The 18762-nt window shown below is 42.1% G+C and overlaps 1 protein-coding gene across 4 annotated transcripts in view; it reads right to left on the bottom strand.

The window, feature by feature from the left end:
• Positions 1–13768: 13768 nt before the first annotated feature.
• Positions 13769–18762, bottom strand: part of CFAP52 (cilia and flagella associated protein 52) — a 270832-nt gene continuing 265838 nt past the window's right edge. For all 4 annotated transcript variants that reach the window (XM_032967311.2, XM_032967310.2, XM_032967312.2 and 1 more), the window contains one exon: positions 13769–17677. In XM_032967311.2, the coding sequence (XP_032823202.2) occupies positions 17499–17677 (179 nt within the window). In that variant the 3' untranslated portion in view covers positions 13769–17498. The remainder of the gene's footprint in view (positions 17678–18762) is intronic.

An 18762-nucleotide genomic window follows, 5' to 3' on the forward strand; every position in this document is an offset into this window, starting at 1 on the left:
TCAATATATCCCTATGGGTCTCTATGTATCTCTATGTATCTCAATGGGTTTGCTATACGGTCCATAGCCACAATTGCACTTCTTTGGCTTGTGGCTTTCAAATTGTATTGATCAGAATCACAATATTTATTCATACTGGAGGAATCCGATGAGCTATTAAGCTCTTTTTTCACAGATGTCCAGTAAGGGCAGGTAAGAACGTTACAACAACAAACAGTACACACGATAGCAGTACAAAGTGCAAGAGAGGTAAACAAATCACCCAAACACAAACAAATACAACACGAAACCATCCCCATCCTACCAGGCAAAGCCCACTGATGTATTAACTTGTTTTCAAAAGCGATCTGGCCACAAATGATAGCTCAACAAAGTGGCTCATCATTTGGACATTTTCTAGCAGCAAAATAATCTGAATAGTTTAAATGCATGTTTCTAAATGTGGAGGGAAAAACCGGAGGACCCGGAGAAAAATCCAGACGATCACAGGGACATGCAAACTCCAAATATACAGCAGGCATCAGAGTCGGGATTGAACCCCCAACCTCCTGCATTATCAGGCAAGGAAGGTAACATCCAACCACCGTGGTGCCCCTTAGATAAATACACGTGTATGTATACGTTCAAATTTGCATAACCAATTTTCAATCTTGAAAAAGGCAGACAAAAAACAGCAAAAACAGTCCCAGACCACACCAAGACAACACATAGTCCCTCAATAAAAAAATATACATTAAATCTTGACATAAAGCTTCTGTGACTGCAGGAATTCATATTCTTTGGGTCTTTTGGTAAAGCCACGTAGATAGAAAAATAATAATAATATGACGTTTCGATCGCAACACAAGCAATCTTCATCAGGTTGAAAAATATAGCGGGAGAGCTGCTGAGGCAGGGGAGAGCTGCTGAGGCAGGATGTTCTAAAGGTTTGAGATGGGTGTAGCCCAAGAGTCATAAGCGATGTGGGCGGGGCTAAAGATGAAATTTGCATGCCAATGTAAGATCGGAGAGCTGAGCTACCTCCACGATGACGATGCTGTGGAGGTGGCCATTGTATTGTGAGAGACTAGCATTTCAATGTGAGAAAAACGAAAACCACCGCCACATCGAGGAAAACGAGCAACGGTGGCTGTTTTAGTGAGAGATTAGCATCTCAAACCTTTATAACATCCTGCCTCAGCAGCTCTCCCCTGCCTCAGTAGCTCTCCCGCTATATTTTTTCATCCGATGACGATTGCTTGTGTTGCTATCGAAACGTCGTGATCTTATTGATTATTTTTACACCTACGTGGCTTTACCTAAAGACCCAAAGAATATTATACATGAAAGTTGAACTACATTTACGAATCACATTTGCAAATGTGGCCGTATCCAACAACAAGTGTTCCGCTCGAGGATATTTTTGAGTTAAGATGTATGCTTGCGAAGCGAGGAAACAAAGGCTGTTCCGTTTATGAACGAGACGTGCACATCGGGGCCTGTTGATGTTCTGATGCGGCTGATGGTTGGTTACACAGGCGGTGTCTTCGCAGCGGCAATGTGAAACGCCAGGAGGAGGTGCGATGTTTGGGCCTCAAATGAGGTGTTCGTTCTGGACATCGAGATGAGACTCGGGAGGCTGAATGAAAACGCGTGGCGAGAGCACGTCCGTGGCATTTCTAGAGCCTGCGGTGCCCCCGAGGAAGTCCATGCAGGGTCTAATCGGCAATGCTGCATATGCAGATAAACATTTTTCACTGACCTCACCGGTTGGCCGTACCGATAATGTTAAAGGGTGGAAACATTTCGTGCAACTCATACGGGCATCTAATAGCTAAGAGCACACTACATTTCTGACTAATTTCCTGTACAGTGCTCGACAAAGACTAAAATAACGAGCCAAATGTCCTCGAGGAGACCTCTCCAAGGACTGTGCACAGAAACGAGCTTTTGAAAGAAACAATATACACTTACATATGTAAAAAGAGCCAAAGGAAATCCACAGGTTAGGACACTTAACGGACGTAGTTCCGGTTGTCATCATCTGAAGCAGGGGTGGGGAACGTCCGGCCCGCGGGCCGTATGAGGCCCGCGGAATAATTTGGTCTCTGGCCCTGCCAAGGCAACCGCAGGCGGGACTCGAAATTCAATAAATCTAGGAGCAAAACCTGGAAAAGCAGTTGCGAGTAGCAACATCGTCAACAATACCAGGCTAACGTCATCACACGCCTCGCCCAAAGAGAAGCGGTTCCAGCCATCGCATTAGGGGTTTGAGTTAATTAAATGTTCGACCAAATATAACAGGCTCATTTTTAAGTTGACAATTTTGTATGGCCCGCGAATGATGTTATAAATATCCAATTGGCCCTTGGCAGAAAAAAAGCTTTCCCACCCCTGATCATAAAGGCTTGCATGCATGCGTTCGTGTGCTGTTTTGTGCTTTTGTGTGTGCATATGCCGTCATGTGTGCACTTACGTGAGGTCTGCTAAGGCTATACGAGATGTTTTGTCTTTGTTACGCGTTCGTCTGCATTGGTGCGTGCGTTCATTTGTGTTTGCCTTTGTGTATGCAAATGTTTGCGTATATTTGTGCGTCTGCGTATGGACGTGTTTATGTGTGTACACTAACATCACTTGCCCCAACAGCCTTTTAAGGCAACACGGGAGATATTTGTTTTTATTTGGGAAGATCAGCGACGGGGGAGACAAATGCGGCCGGGATTGCTGTTGGCTACCCCCCCACGTCATCTGTTATGCCGGCGTTCATAGGGGTTTGCTACCAACACTCGCCCCCAATATTCTGACAACGGCTATTTGGGGGATCTTTGCTTCGTCTTTACATTTGTTTGCACATTTTTACGAATCGTCGCGTATGTTTGTGTGCATATGCATTGCGTATGTGTATGTACGTCTGTTTATTCAGTTTTATTGTTGCTCCAGCATTAAGCAAGCAAAATATTTGCTTCCGTTGTCGCAGACAAAAATCCTGCCTCAGTGCAGCAACGCTTTTAATGATCAATGTTTAGTGTCCTTTAAAATGTGTGTTCAAGACGTAAAATAAGAATACACAATTTCTAACAACATGCTGTCATGGTATTGAAACACGCACATAATAGCCCGGCTTGCATTAGTGCGAAAAGGTGGCAATTCGGAAGTCATGAAGGTTTAAAACAAAACACTTTTATATAGTTCTCCATGCCTTAAAACGTTATCTCAGTGCTTGAGCATGTGTGTTTTGACGTTAGTCAAATATATATTAAAACGCAACTTTCAATTAGCAAGCTAATTTGAACAACAATGTCAAATCAATGTCAATTTACGCAAAGAAATAACATCTCCAGCATACCTAAATTGAAGAAAAGATGCCTTGTTTTTAGTCTTCGTTCATTCAGAATAAGTTCCACGGATGTCCTCCGCTTGTCGTATGTGTTGAACTTCTTTCGCACCGTATGTAGCCAACCGTGCTAATCGAAGGTGCGGGGTAAGGATGATAAACTAAACACAAAAAGCAGTTATAAAGAACTGCTGTCTTCGGTGACAATTGGCTTCCCTGTTCCTAACAGTAGCACGTTGTCCCAGGAAAGTGTAGAATATACGCCAGGCGTCTGACGATTTCAAAACTAAAATTAATCAAACTTAACGGGGGAACAATTTGAATTTAAACCAGATCACGTTCGCCCCTGCAGCACAAGTACGCAGGGCATAGCCGCTTATTCTGGACGCTGTGGAGAACATGTGTGGTGGTGGTCGTTGGCGGTGGTGTTGCTTTGTGGAGGCACATATGGCGTTTCCTCTTCGGCGCTCGGCAACTATTGGCCAAACTCGAGAGCGTTGTGCAACCCCAGTTTCCTCTTAACGCATCGACGTGAACGCTCGCTGTGCATACTCCATGCACTGGACGAATGTTGTGCTCGAAGTGACGGCAATAATAACTGCGTCATTAAAAAAGGGTTGTTGTTCACATTGTCTTATGGGCCGGTTTCATCATCGGAATTCTCGTAAATTTCAACGCCCATTTGGTGTCAAGCCACTGCTGGAAGAATTCCCCCCCTTTGTGCCACGTCAATTTTTAGGGGGTTTGGATATCTTGAACTTCACCACAGTGGCCGTTGTGTTATTGGTGATTGTGTGGGGAGTAACGACCGGTTCAGATAACACTCACCACTGACGTTAGCCGTGGCTAGCAACTGAACTCGGGTATCTTGAGCTCAGAGTGCAGTGTGTGTGAATAAACGCCCCTTTCCACTTCTCCAGCCCTGGCAAGGCGTTATATAACAAACACTTCTTCTCAATCCTTTAGCTGACAATCTTGAAATAATAGAATACAATCTTAAATTGTTCGCAAACATGATTGGAGAAACAGATGCGTTTCACGCTCATAAGGGCCCATAAGCAAGCCACGCCCCAGCTACTAATGTCAGTGCCTGGTGGCAACTTAGATGATGCGACACCACACATAACCCGAGGATGAGTTGTGAAGCAACCTTGCTTCAGCTCTTTCATCAAGGAAGCGAATCCAACCGTACATGTACACAAATACTACCATAAGTTATGTGTGCCAATTTAACTGCTGGCTAGAGAAGTTCACTGAGCTTTCAAGTTTATTTTTCAAAAGTAATTTGTAGTTTGTGACAGTTACGTTGGGAGTAGACATCGCAGTGCCCGGAGATAAAAAAAACCCTCATAACTACAGCCGGCGAGCATTCAGACGATGCAGATATAGGCCACGTGCTTAATTGCTTTATTACCCCGAATAGGCGAGGCACTCGGAGCCAGAAAGAGGAGCACAGGGATTGGAGAACATACGCAAGTTGGAGACGTATTGACAACTGCCTGATGATGTTGGTTGTAACGACCGGCAAACATTTCGTACCCAATTGTTAAATGTCTCTTTGGATCGCTCTCCAACACACTGGGTGGTGCTGAAGCAGGATTAAACTGGCACATTTGTTCATCACGAGACAATGTCATTAATTGGCTGTGCTGGGTGGCGGATGGAAAACGACACACATTTTGCTTACGCGATCCCACCCACAAATCACTCCAGTGTCTGTCAAAAGTGAGGCGATACGAGGAGGAGGATTACACATATTTCGATAATTTAAAAGCCACTAATATGCAACGAGCAACAAACCATCCTTCTTTGTTTGCTCTTTAATTATGTAGTTTACTCATTAATTATATCACTCCTAATTAGTATGAGCAAGCGTGCATAATGGGGAACTCGTGTTGCAACAAACAAGAGTTGGAAATTCCATCCCTTCCCATGAGCCAGCAAAACGGAATTTACAATTCTTGCCTTGTCTTCCCTGGCACACGACCCTTGTCCAACTCTTGCCTCACTCTCTAGAGAATGACTTCATATTTAAATATGTTAAATACTGTAAAAAGTATATTAAACAGCATTCAACAGCTTTAAAGCTTAAATTTTGATTTAAAGCTTTCGTGACTGCAGTAATTCATATTCTTAGCTCTTTCGGTAAAGTCACGTTAAAGGGAAACAATAAAATAATGAAAAAAATATATATAACATTAAAATGACCGTTTGCGTTGTGGTCGAAACGTCGTGATAATTTTTATTTTTTATATATTTTATTATTTTATTGTTTCCCTTTAACGTGACTTTACCGAAAGAGCTAAGAAAATAAGCTTTAAAGCTTGTTTAAACTATTGAAAAACTTGAAACTATGTTTATTATTTATTTTACAAGGTAAGGCCCACTGAGCTATGTAGCTCTTTTTCATAAGCGACCTGGCCACAAATGCTCAACGAAGTGGCTTATCACGTGGAAATACAGTGATGGAAAAAAGTATTTGATTCTCTGCTGATTTTGTACGTTTTCCCACTGACAAAGAAATGACCAGTCTATAATTTTAATGGTAGCTTCATTTGAACAGTGAGAGACAGAATAACAACAAAAAAATCCAGAAAAACGCATGTCAAAAATGTTATCAATTGATTTGCATTTTAATGAGGGAAATAACTATTTGACCCCTCTGCAAAACATGACTTAGTACTTGGTGGCAAAACCCTTGTTGGCAATCACAGAGGTCAGACATTTCTTGTAGTTGGCCACCAGGTTTGCACACATCTCAGGAGGGATTTTGTCCCAATCCTCTTTTTGCAGATCTTCCCCAAGTCATTAAGGTTTCGAGGCTGACGTTTGGCAACTCGAACCTTCAGCTCCCTCCAAAGATTTTCTATGGGATTAAGGTCTGGAGACTGGCTAGGCCACTCCAGGACCTTAATGTGCTTCTTATTGAGCTACTCCTTTGTTGCCTTGGCCGTGTGTTTTGGGTCATTGTCAAGCTGGAATACCCATCCACGACCCATTTCAAATGCCCTGGCTGAGGGAATGAGGTTCTCACCCAAGATTTGATGGTACATGGCCCCGTCCATCGTCCATTTGATGCGGTGAAGTTGTCCTGTCCCCTTAGCAGAAAAACACCCCAAAAGCATAATGTTTCCACCTCCATGTTTAACGGTGGGGATGGTGTTCTTGGGGTCATAGGCAGCATTCCTCCTCTTCCAAACACGGCGAGTTGAGTTGATGCCAAAGAGCTCCATTTTGGTCTCATCTGACCACAACACTTTCACCCAGTTGTCCTCTGAATCATACAGATGTTCATTGGCAAACTTCAGACGGGCATGTATATGTGCTTTCTTGAGCAGGGGGACCTTGCGGGCGCTGCAGAATTTCAGTCCTTCACGGCGTAGTGTGTTATCAATTGTTTTCTTGGTGACTATGGTCCCAGCTGCCTTGACATCATTGACAAGATCCTCACCGTGTAGTTCTGGGCTGATTCCTCACCGTTCTCATGATCATTGCAACTCAACGAGGTGAGATCTTGCATGGAGCCCCAGGCCGAGGGAGATTGACAGTTCTTTTGAGTTTCTTACATTTGCGAAAGTCACGTGACTTTACCGAAAGAACCAAGAAGATGAATCCCTGCAGTCACGAAAGCTTTAAATCGAAATTTAACCGCCTCTACGGGGAGGGATTCCTTCACCTGAAGAAGGCTACTTGTGTTGTGGCCGAAACGTCGTGAGAATTTTATTTTATCATGTTTTATTTTTATTATTTTATTTCCATTCTACGTGACTTTACCGAAAGAACCAAGAAAATGCAAATCAATGTATCACATTTTTGACATGCGTTTTTCTGGATTTTGTTGTTGTTATTCTGTCTCTCACTGTTCAAATAAACCTACCATTACAATTATAGACTGATAATTTCTTTGTCAGTGGGCAAACGTACAGAATCAGCAGGGGATCAAATACTTTTTTTCTCTCACTGTATACAGCTGACAAATACTCTAAAAGTGTGTTGATTCTAAATGTGGAGGGAAAAACCAGAGGACCCGGAGCAAAATCCACGCGGCCACGGGGAGAGAGACACAGACACTCCAAATATACAGGCATCAGGGTCGGGATCGAATCCACAACCTCTTGTATACTAGGCGAGGTAGTTAAAATCTCGCCACTGTGGCCTTAAATATAAAAAATACAAATACACTACGTTTTGAGCAATGGCCCTTCTTCATAGCACAAATTATGCTTCGTTGTTTTTGCTTTCTCTTTTCTTCATTGCCTTACTGTATTTGATTCCTTTCATCATTTTTGGTGACCCAGGTACTGTAACTCTAGAAATGAGACTATCCAGGTCTCTTGAACTCTCCCTTGGTTATACAAATACAATTGAATTTGAATCCAGTCGTCATCGTAACTAATTGCTTTTTGCATATTATGTTCTGCCACTTTGCGTCTGTAATGCGGGAGCATATTTCACACCGGTGTTAGTGACATCAAAAAATAGACGTGTGGTGGTGTATTTCATCAAGTGAACATCTTAAATGGCTTCTTTGCAATGGTGTTCTCAATAAATATTGAGTATAGTAACAAGTACAACCTGCTCATGTATTCGTAATTCTAGCAATGGGCTGACTTGCTTGCATTACGTAACAAATGGCCCTTCTCAAACCGATTTCCACAAAGTGGGATATTGCTTGCGAGGTCATGGCCAAGTTTCACTCGTGAGCGAATCACCAAATCCCACTTCCAGAAACTTGTGTGGGTACTCTCCATCAATGATGGAATGTGTAAATGATGCAATGATTGGGTTTCAATCGGATACAAATCACATTGCGATGAAGGATAACCTTGGTTCATATGCGCGTACACCGTAGCCCCACATACAGACGATGCATCATGAACCTCAATGTATTTGCTCTTTGAGTCAGTGGATGACACATTGGTGTACAAGTAGAGGTAATAGGTGAAACTAATTTTATTTGACCGTAAATTTGCAACAAAAATTTCGCGTAAACTTCCGCATGGAAATACCCTTTGCACATTAATTTTCCATTGATTGGGTGACATTAGACCTTTGAGAAATACAATCGTTCAAGCAAAATCCCTTGGGCTCCTTACATTGTAATTAAAGTCGATTAGCATATTTACATACTTTTATGGACTTTTTTTCTATCCTGGGACAGCATCCTTGTTCAATTTTGTTATGGAACATGCAAAGGAAATAGTTTAGAACTAAAACTTGACGTTGCAAGTGCTCAGTTGCAGCCAGTCGTATATCAATAAGAATTATACAAACAGATGAAATTACTCAACATGTTCCTTTATGATTTATTTAGTGTTTGAATGGGCACTTTAAATATATATATAAATATGTAACTACTGCTTCCCTTCACCCTGTTGAGGTCATTGTTTTTTTTTACATACTTCACATTGTGCAGTGCGGATTAGTGAAGGGGGTGGGGTAGAGGGCCCAATGTGTGTGTGGGGGGGGGGGGGTATGACAGCACCAATTCTGCTATCACTCATCACTGATGTTAGCCCTGGCCGGAAATCAAACTTGGGTCACTGGGTTCAGAGCACAGCACGCTAACCACTGTGTCACTGTCCACTTCCCCACCCCTCCCCTAAAGAGTGTGTATATTGACACTGGAATCACGGAGTACAGTGGATAATCAAAACACAAACCTTTCGACAATGGTGGTGGGAATCCGGTTTCAGGTAAGCTACCCATACGGATGCGTACCTGAAACCGGATTCCCACCACCATCCATCCCAAAAAAATTCCCTCATCAAGACTCTGCACCATAGAGCCCAATGAATATCCGACCAGGAACACATAGCCAGTGAACTCAAGCACGTACACCAAGCTCTTAAGGCTAATGGTTATTCCGACTACACAATCTACAAAGCTATCACTCCAACCATGAAGAAGGACCCTCTTGAGGAGCCTTTCAAAACCATCACTTTACCCTACATTGCAGGGATCACAAAAAAGATCTCCAAAATCTTGAATAAACACAAGATCCAGGTCCGATTCAACACATTACATAAAATCCGTGATCTGGTTCCGTCTGTAAAAGATTTGATTCCGGACATACAGTACCCTGGCGTCTACAAACTAAGTTGCCTCTGTGGTAGTGGTTACATTGGAGAAACCAAATGACATGTCTCGGACCGCATTCGGGAACACAAAGCAGACCTTAAACACGGTAGGACCAACACCTCGGCCATGGCAGATCATTGTTATAATTCAGTAGGCTCACATGACATTGACTTCTCCAAGACAGAGGTTCTTTGCGAGCCATCTGGCTACCATGAGAGATTCGTTCATGAGGCTATCCACATATACAAACACAGAGAAAATTTCAACCGAGAAGATGGATTCTGGCTTAGCAATCATTGGAAGGATTTGATAAACCATTTCGGGTCTTAATTGAGTGATCACGCTTAAGGTGGCTTTCAGACCGCATCCATTATTTTTCGTCTCCCGCCTCCTCTTTTCGAACATAGATGGACTCGTCCATCTGAACAAACTGTCAAATCGCTCTCCGTGGTGCTAACGTTAAAAATAACCGCCACTTTTTCAAATTTTCTTGTTGTGGATTTCACACCTGATGATGATTGCTTGTGTTGCAGTCGAAACGTCGTGAGAATTTTGTTTTATATTTTTATTATTTTATTGTTTCCCTTCTACGTGACTTTACCGAAAGAACCAAGAATATGAATCCCTGCAGTCACGAAAGCTTTAAATCAAAATGTAATGGTGTGGATGTTGAACTTATTTTGCACCCTAGGTAGGCAACCGTGCGAACCGGAGGTGTGGGGAAAGGACAACACACCGATCACTCACTCACCTTCTCACTTACTCACCCACTCCCATACTCAATCACCCACTCACCTACTCACACATTTACCCACTCAACCACCCATCCACTTACCCACCCACCCTATGTATGTATGTACGTTGAACTTCTTTTGTACCGTACGTAGCCAACCGTGCGGGGGGAGGACAACAAATGCGTCGACTAGGCGAGCGCCGTTACATTGTTGCAGGTGTCCTTACGCTTTCCTACTGGAGAAGACACCAGAGCGATGGAATTTTTAGTTGTCCATCTGAGCAGGAAGTGACATGCCCGCGTTTCACAAACAGCAGTGTAAATGCAGAAGTACGTGTGGGTGGAAGTGGTCGCTGTGGCTTGTGATGCCAATTCTGAGAAATGCAAGACAGGGCTTCCAACAGTTATAGGAAAAGTCAGGGTCGCTTTTTTTTACCAAGTGCGGAAACTTCTGGTTTGCAAGTGGATTTTTTTTCGATAAAGAAAATAAAAATAAAATCTAACTACAGTGAGGAAAAACGTATTTGATCCCCTGCTGATTTTGTACGTTTGCCCACTGACAAATAAATGATCAGTCTATAATTTTATTGGTAGGTTTATTTGAACAGTGAGAGACAGAATAACAACAAGAAAATCTAGAAAAACGCATGTCAAAAATTTTATAAATTGATTTGCATTTTAATGAGGGAAATAAGTATTTGACCTCCTCTCAATCAGAAAGATTTCTGGCTCCCAGGTGTCTTTTTTACAGGTAACGAGCTGAGATTAGGAGCACACTCTTAAAGGCAGTGCTCCTAATCTCAGCTTCTTACCTGTATAAAAGGCACCTGTCCACAGAAGCAATCAATCAATCAGATTCCAAACTCTCCACCATGGCCAAGACCAAAGAGCTCTCCAAGGATGTCAGGGACAAGATTGTAGACCAACACAAGGCTGGAATGGGCTACAAGACCTCTTTTCCGAACATAGATGGACTCGTCAATCTGAACGAACTGTCAAACCGCTCTCCGTGGTGCTAACGTTAAAAATAACCGCCACTTTTTTCAAATTTTCTTGCTGTGGTTTTCACACCTGATGATGATTGCTTGTGTTGCAGTCGAAACGTAGTGAGAATTGTATAGTTTTATATTTTTATTATTTTATTGTTTCCCTTCTATGTGACTTTACCGAAAGAACCAAGAATATAAGGTGACAACAGTTGGTGCGATTATTCGCAAATGGAAGAAACAGAAAATAACTGTCAATCTCCCTCGGCCTGGGGCTCCATGCAAGATCTCACCTCGTGGAGTTGCAATGATCATGAGAACGGTGAGGAATCAGCCCCGAACTACACGGGAGGATCTTGTCAATGATCTCAAGGCTGCTGGGACCATAGTCACCAAGAAAACAATTGGTAACACACTACGCCGTGAAGAACTGAAATCCTGCAGCGCCCGCAAGGTCCCCCTGCTCAAGAAAGCACATATACATGCCCGTCTGAACTTTGCCAATGAACATCTGAATGATTCAGAGGACAACTGGGTGAAAGTGTTGTGGTCAGATGAGACCAAAATGGAGCTCTTTGGCATCAACTCAACTCGCCGTATTTGGAGGAGGAATGCCATCCATACCGTCAAACATGGAGGTGGAAACATTATGCTTTGGGGGTGTTTTTCTGCTAAGGGGACAGGACAACTTCACCGCATCAAAGGGACGATGGACGGGGCCATGTACCGTTAAATCTTGGGTGAGAACCTCCTCCCCTCAGCCAGGGCATTTAAAATGGGTTGTGGATGGGTATTCCAGCATGACAATGACCCAAAACACACAGCCAAGGCAACAAAGGAGTGGCTCAAGAAGAAGCACATTAAGGTTTTGGAGTGGCCTAGCCAGTCTCCAGACCTTAATCCCATAGAAAATCTGTGGAGGGAGCTGAAGGTTCGAGTTGCCAAACGTCAGCCTCGAAACCTTAACGACTTGGAGATCTGCAAAGAGGAGTGGGACAAAATCCCTCCTGAGATGTGTGCAAACCTGGTGGCCAACTACAGGAAACGTCTGACCTCTGTGATTGCCAACAAGGTGTTTTCCACCAAGTACTAAGTCATGTTTTGCAGAGGGGTCAAATACTTATTTCCCTCATTAAAATGCAAATCAATTCATAAAAAATTTTGACATGCGTTTTTCTGGATTTTATTGTTGTTATTCTATCTCTCACTGTTGAAATAAACCTACCATTAAAATTATAGACTGATTATTTCTTTGTCAGTGGGCAAACGTACAAAATCAGCAGGGGATCAAATACTTTTTCCCTCACTGTACGAGTAAGTTTAAAAACATAACTAGATATGTGCCGTAACTAGATTGCTTGTGAAATACTAGTAAACACAACGGCAATATACGAAGAGCCAGTACAGTATTGGCAGGATTTTGCAAGGGTTTCAAACCAACACAATAAAAAAAATCACATTGTAATCTCATTTTCAAAGAATGGTGCAAATTGTCCACGTAAAAATAAACCTTTCAGGAGTTGTCTTCAACTCTGCTTCTTATGGAACGACTCCCCAATTTGAGCAGGCATCAAAGAAGAGGAGAATGCTTGATTCATAGTTAGCCGAACCACAGAGGCCTCAATTACTCAATATGAAAGCCATTGCCATGGCTCACAAGTCCATGTGTGATAATGGACAATGTAAGTCATTGATCTAAAGGCGTCATCCACAGCTGAGCCATCGGTCGCGCAACCACATCCCTCCCGAAAATGCACAACTTCATCATTGCCAGCTGATATAGCCAGGTGGTGGTGGCTATGCACATGGCCTATAATCCAATACTGTGGAGACTAGGGTTGGTGGATAGCACAAATGTAAACTCCCTTCCCATCAATGTGCCATACCCTGTTAAGAGGTTTTTTGGGTTGAATTGCATAAGTATAAATGTGTCATTAAACCCGCCACCACCCGACACATCTAATTAGCAAGATTGCGTATGTTGTGGGTTTGCTCTCCCAACACACTGGTGTGCTGAACTAGTAACTAATGGGCATGTTTTGTTTAAGTGACAAACCTTGCTAATTGGCCGTTATGGGTGATGGCGGGTTTAAGAACACATTTGTATTTATGTTGTGTAAACCAAAAAACCTCTATTATAGATATTTGTCACAAAAGCCTACATGTTAAACTGCCATCCCTGGCTTTCGAGAATTCAGAACAGACCTGTTTCCATCTGTATGGGATAGAGTGGATTTTCTCTGGGTGCTAAGGTTTCCACCCACATGTAAACACTCACTAATTGGCCAATGACACCTTAATATGTAGAGGACCACAGAGCTTGGGCAATTGTTGGCGCCGGCTCGCTGTGTGGCTGTCTCGCTGTTTGACTGCGGCTTCTAGCACCCCTGCGTTGTATTTTTCTGAGAGTGATCCATCCCAGAGCTACTTATCCCAGTTGCATGTAACCAAGTTGTGCAACTGATCGCTCAGGTGGGGGCCGACCTTTAGACAAAAAAAACACAATACACACGAGGGGTGTTTAACGATGCACCAATTCATATCTATTCTTAAGCTAACGATGCATGCTTCGAATCGTGATTGCGTGAATTAGATTAATCGCTGTTGTAAATGGGTTCACGTAAACCCACAGAGGAGATAATATTCACCACAAAGTAAAAATATAATAGATTCCTGGATTTAATTGTGATGCGAAGTCATAAAATTCACTTATTTGCCATGGGATGAATTAGTTACATCACTATTACAGACATGTGTGTGTGTGTGAACAAAGGAACATATTCCCCATGTAGCTTTAACAGACTGTTGGGGCAAGTGCTGATAGCGACCACCTATAAAGGCCAGAAGGGCACACGATGGGGTGGCGTAGTTAGAACCATGCCCAACTGCCTTTTGCTGATGTTTACTGATGCTTACACATCGCACCAAGTATTCATTTGAGGCTGAGCCAACCTAGGTGAGGCCCAGGGACCGGCTCAGATATTCATCACTGTTATTAGTCGAGAGCGGGAATCGAATTCGGGCCGCTGTGTTCATAGCGCATTGTGCCAACCAGTGCACAGAAAACACATCCGCAAAAGACAGCACAATAATTGTGCATTGTAGGCCGTAGAGTGTGCATATCAAACGAGCTGTGTGTAGCTCCATGTGAGACACCTGCCCGAAAAAAAAGAAATACATCTATGAATGTAACAAATGAGGGAACCTAAATGGACTAATTTTGCCCAGTTTATCATATTAAACGTTTCCATAGGTATTTTTTTTTACCACACGAAATTTAGATTTATGTCAAGCACTGTCAAGTGGGATATTAACATTTATATAGATTCTTCACCTTCAATGTGGCGGAGTGATGTCTAACGAAAGCGTAGACAGGAACAGGATATATGCAAATACACGAAGGGAAATAAGTATGTAGGTACACGGAAACACTGTCCCTTTCTGTGGTTTTTCCAAGAATACTTTATTGAATCTATCAATTTATTCTACATTACACACTCCACAAGTACTGGATAGTGCCTTTAAAATGTGCACTTTCTCACAGATTATTTGGTGAAAAGCATATTTTCAAATGTCAACTTAAAATTCCCTGTGCTGGGTTATCATTGTTTATACATTCACGTATCTTCCCTTTTGAATAATAAAGGTTAAATATGCAATACTTTTAACCAAATGCCATTGAGTAAAAAGGCAATTCTTAATTGTTTAAAGTGTTTGTAAATTTCACTTGTATGTGTGCAATTCCCGTTTATGCAAAAGGCTCAAGTCGATGTTATTTTGCATATTCGAATAACAAACACGTCCTGAATGCAACTCACAATCCGCGAACCAAATAAAAGATAACTGAAAACTTGTTAGCTGTTAGGGACGCAAAAAAAACTGAGTGTGATAAATACCAGAGTTAAATATGTGCGTTATTCTTTATGAGTCATTGGTATTTTACTACAAGCAAGTGTGGAAATGAGGTTGTACTTTGCATCATCACAAATTCAACAGGAGTGACTGGAGGTGTGGTACAGTGGTGTCAAGAGTAAAGTGAACCTCGAAGGCAAGTAACTTGTGAACGGTTAAACTGTGTTACGGCGGGGCTTGCAAAACATCGTGCATTCTGAGTGAATGTGCATTCTGCTGCTATGCACTAAGACTGTGGAACGCTACCCCTACCTATATCTAGAAATTGTGAAGATTATTACTTTTAAATCAAGCTTGAAAACCTTTTTTTTACTAATAGGCTCTTCCTGTAGTTTGATTTTCACCTGGACGAGCGTAATTATTATTATTGGCTTTATCATAGTTTCTTCTTCAACGTATCTTTATTATTATAATATTTTTAAAATTATTTCCATTGGATTGTATCTGCTTGTGAGTGTATTTTTTTACGTACAGTGCTTTGAGATATTCCGATATGAAAGGCGCTTTATAAAATAAAGATTGCAATTATAAAGACAACCCTCGAATTAGTATGAAGCAATACTCCAACACATCTGTTGCTTATAACTTAAGGAGTACCTCACGGATGGGATCAAAGTCACAAGGCAGGCATTGGCTTATTTTTTGTGGAGAAATTATCAGAGGATCGAATTTCACTGACTGTATCAGCTGGAAAATATGGCGTTTCCCTGAATTTTGGGCCACTATTCCGCATTAACTTCAAACAACTTTTTTTACGCTGAGTGGAAGATAATTTTCTACATATGTGTGTACAACATATGTATGTACAACACAGAGAACTGCAGAAGAAAACAACTGAATTAAAACCTGGAAACATGAGTCATTTTACTTTTTCCTATGACCAGCATTATTTGCAGTTAGACCTTATGGAAGATTACACTTTTCTGAGCCAAGTATATAATTTCATGAATCTTGTGTAGGAGTAAAGATGTTAAAGCCAATTGTCAATCACGTGCTGGATGAAGGACTCCCCATGCCAGGTCAGTCATAAGGGGCTCTTTAACTACACTTCAGTGCGGGTTGGTGAAATGCTGTTAGTCATGGCCGAAGATTGAACTGAAGTCTCTGGGTACATAAGGTCAGGGCAAAAAAACAAAACCACTGCTTCACCCACAATCTTACGTAATCTTTTTTTTGAGCTGATATTTAACAAAATGAATTCTAATGAAAAACGTGTCCAGGAATATCACTATTTTGATCCAACCCAAATGTAAACTTTGTAAAATGATCTTGTACGTGTTTTTAGTATGTTATGCCTCCAATGGTCTTGCCAAAGCTAATGCAGAGGGCTCTTCATACATGGTTGGGGACACTTTAATAAAATGTATCAGAAGGGACAGGTGCGAGGAGAGTGGTGGCTTCCTAGAAGTTAGTCGATTCACTCTATTAATATAATTGAGCTGTTACCGGGGAAAATAAAGTGTTTCAGGTCATATGGAACAATTAATATATCATTTAAGTAATTACTATCCGGGGTTATCTTTTGTATAGCAGCCTCACTGATTTCTGACCCTCTTACTTTATTTTCAATAGGTGATTTAAATTTTGTGAGTAACCGCTCTGTATTGTTGGGAAATATGCAGGGGATTTGAAATAAAAAAGTTGCTATAATTCATCATTATTTTAGTGGCCTATCTATGGCTATACCTCTCGGGTCAGACCAAATAAACGTGATCAGCATTCGTGTGGCCCCTAACACAGGGGTTCTCAACCGGAAGTCCCAGATATACATATTTTTGTAGTGCCGAATGCTCCCAACTGTTCCTGGACAGGTGGACAACATGTATACGGGTGTCAATAGAGAGGCATTCCACACTGGCGTCGTTAGCGTCTCTTAAACAGGTCAAGTGACAGTGGCCCCAACAGCCCTTAATTCAACAGGAAAGATCTTGTGTTCCATTGTCCACTGCAACTAAATGAGAGACTAAACATGTTCTTGGTATGCTGATATATATTATTGCCAAACATTTTCCAACACGATCTCAATCAATTAAATGATGTGCACTTCTACTGGCAGAAATTCAGTTTTTATTCCTGAATTTTTGGCGGCCACTGCAGAGTGCAGACTTCTTACTGAGTGTGAATCACCACGTGGGCTGCTTATACCACTGGCAATGGAGGGATGAGCTAAATTAACGTGAACCAGAACTTGAACTCCTGCCCACATGAAAAAAGGATACTGCTATGATATGAGTCATCAAAGCCATCTTATATGAATACGTTATGCTAGAATGGCAAATATTAGTTTTATTTTTGTTACAACTCTTCCATTCTGCCATTCCAAGTGTGTTGTATGGCTTCTTCATTAACACAGTAATTACCTCAAGAGAATCATCGGCACTTTATTTACGTAACGGAGTATTTGACTCGCCTTTATTTGTAAGTGTGTGCAGTTGGCTGCTCAGTGTGCTCGTGTGCGGAGGACGGCAGCGCATCAGGCGGACGAGTGTGGGTAGCGCCAGCGCAGGATGGCGCCATCGGTACTGACACTCAAGATGTGCCAGCGGTTGGGGCAGACGCACAGACGAGTCACGTTGCCGCTATGCCCCTTGCCAACGAACGTCACGTCCCCATCGTTGTAGCTCCACACTTTGATGAGCTTGTCATCACCACCTTTGAGTACAAAATCCTCGTGTTACGATTAGTTCACACTCATTTACATATTCAGCCCTACGGCCAATAAATGCCATTTCGCTCTGACCAACTGTCGCACATTTTTTGCTTTTAGCACTCGGGACAGAGTTAATTTTTTTGCCCATTCGAGACTGCAAAGCTACATGTCTTCTTCCGTTAATGATCTGTCAGTGATGCGAATATACTAAGGAAAAAACTTTAAAAAATTCCGAGCAGGACACGCCTGATAGATTCAGATAATATTGGGGTTTTTCTCGGTAAACAGAGCGTTATTATTATTATTATTACTTCATCTGGCCAGGTGGCACAGTGACTATAATGCATGGCTCAAAATGGGAAATCCTAATTAGGCTCTCATAAATCTTGACTTAAAGCTTTCGTGACTGCAGGAATTCATATTCTTTGGGTCTTTCGAAAAAGTCACGTAGATTAAAAATAATAATGAAATAAACGAAAAAAACTACGACGTTTCAATCACAACACAAGCGATCGTCATCAGGTGGAAAAAAAACACTAACCTGTGTCTGCGACAGTAGTTACATTGGGGAAACTAAGCAACATGTCTCAGGCCGTGTTCGTGAGCAGAAGGCAGATTTGAAACACACGAAATATATTTCTCTAAGACAAAGGTACTCTCCAAGCCCACTGGCTATCAACAAAGATCCATTCATGAAGCCATCCATATATACAGACACAAACACAATTTCAACCGAGAGGATGGCTGCAAACTCAGCAATCATTGGACGGACATAATCAACCAGTCTAAGTCATAACTGGCTGTGACGTTTCCACCTTAGTCATATTCCGCCCCTGCATTGGCCATACCACAAGTGGTGAATTTCTCCACGTCTCATGTGGTGCCCGATTTCACATTAACATAACCATTGTGCTTGCGCAGGTTTCAGGGCACTTGTGCCCTGCTCACGTCATACTGATACTAGGACGCCTGGGCTACGCCCATTTTAAACCTTTAAAACAGCTTACCTTTTAGTGTTTCCCCCCCCCCCCCCGACCTTTTTCCTCCTGATGATGATCGCTTGTGTTGCGATCGAAAAGCCGTAGTT

Source organism: Petromyzon marinus, chromosome 37 (assembly GCF_048934315.1).
Source record: "Petromyzon marinus isolate PM22_M1 ecotype Great Lakes invasive population chromosome 37, UKy_Petmar_22M1.pri1.0, whole genome shotgun sequence".
Taxonomy (NCBI): domain Eukaryota; kingdom Metazoa; phylum Chordata; class Hyperoartia; order Petromyzontiformes; family Petromyzontidae; genus Petromyzon; species Petromyzon marinus.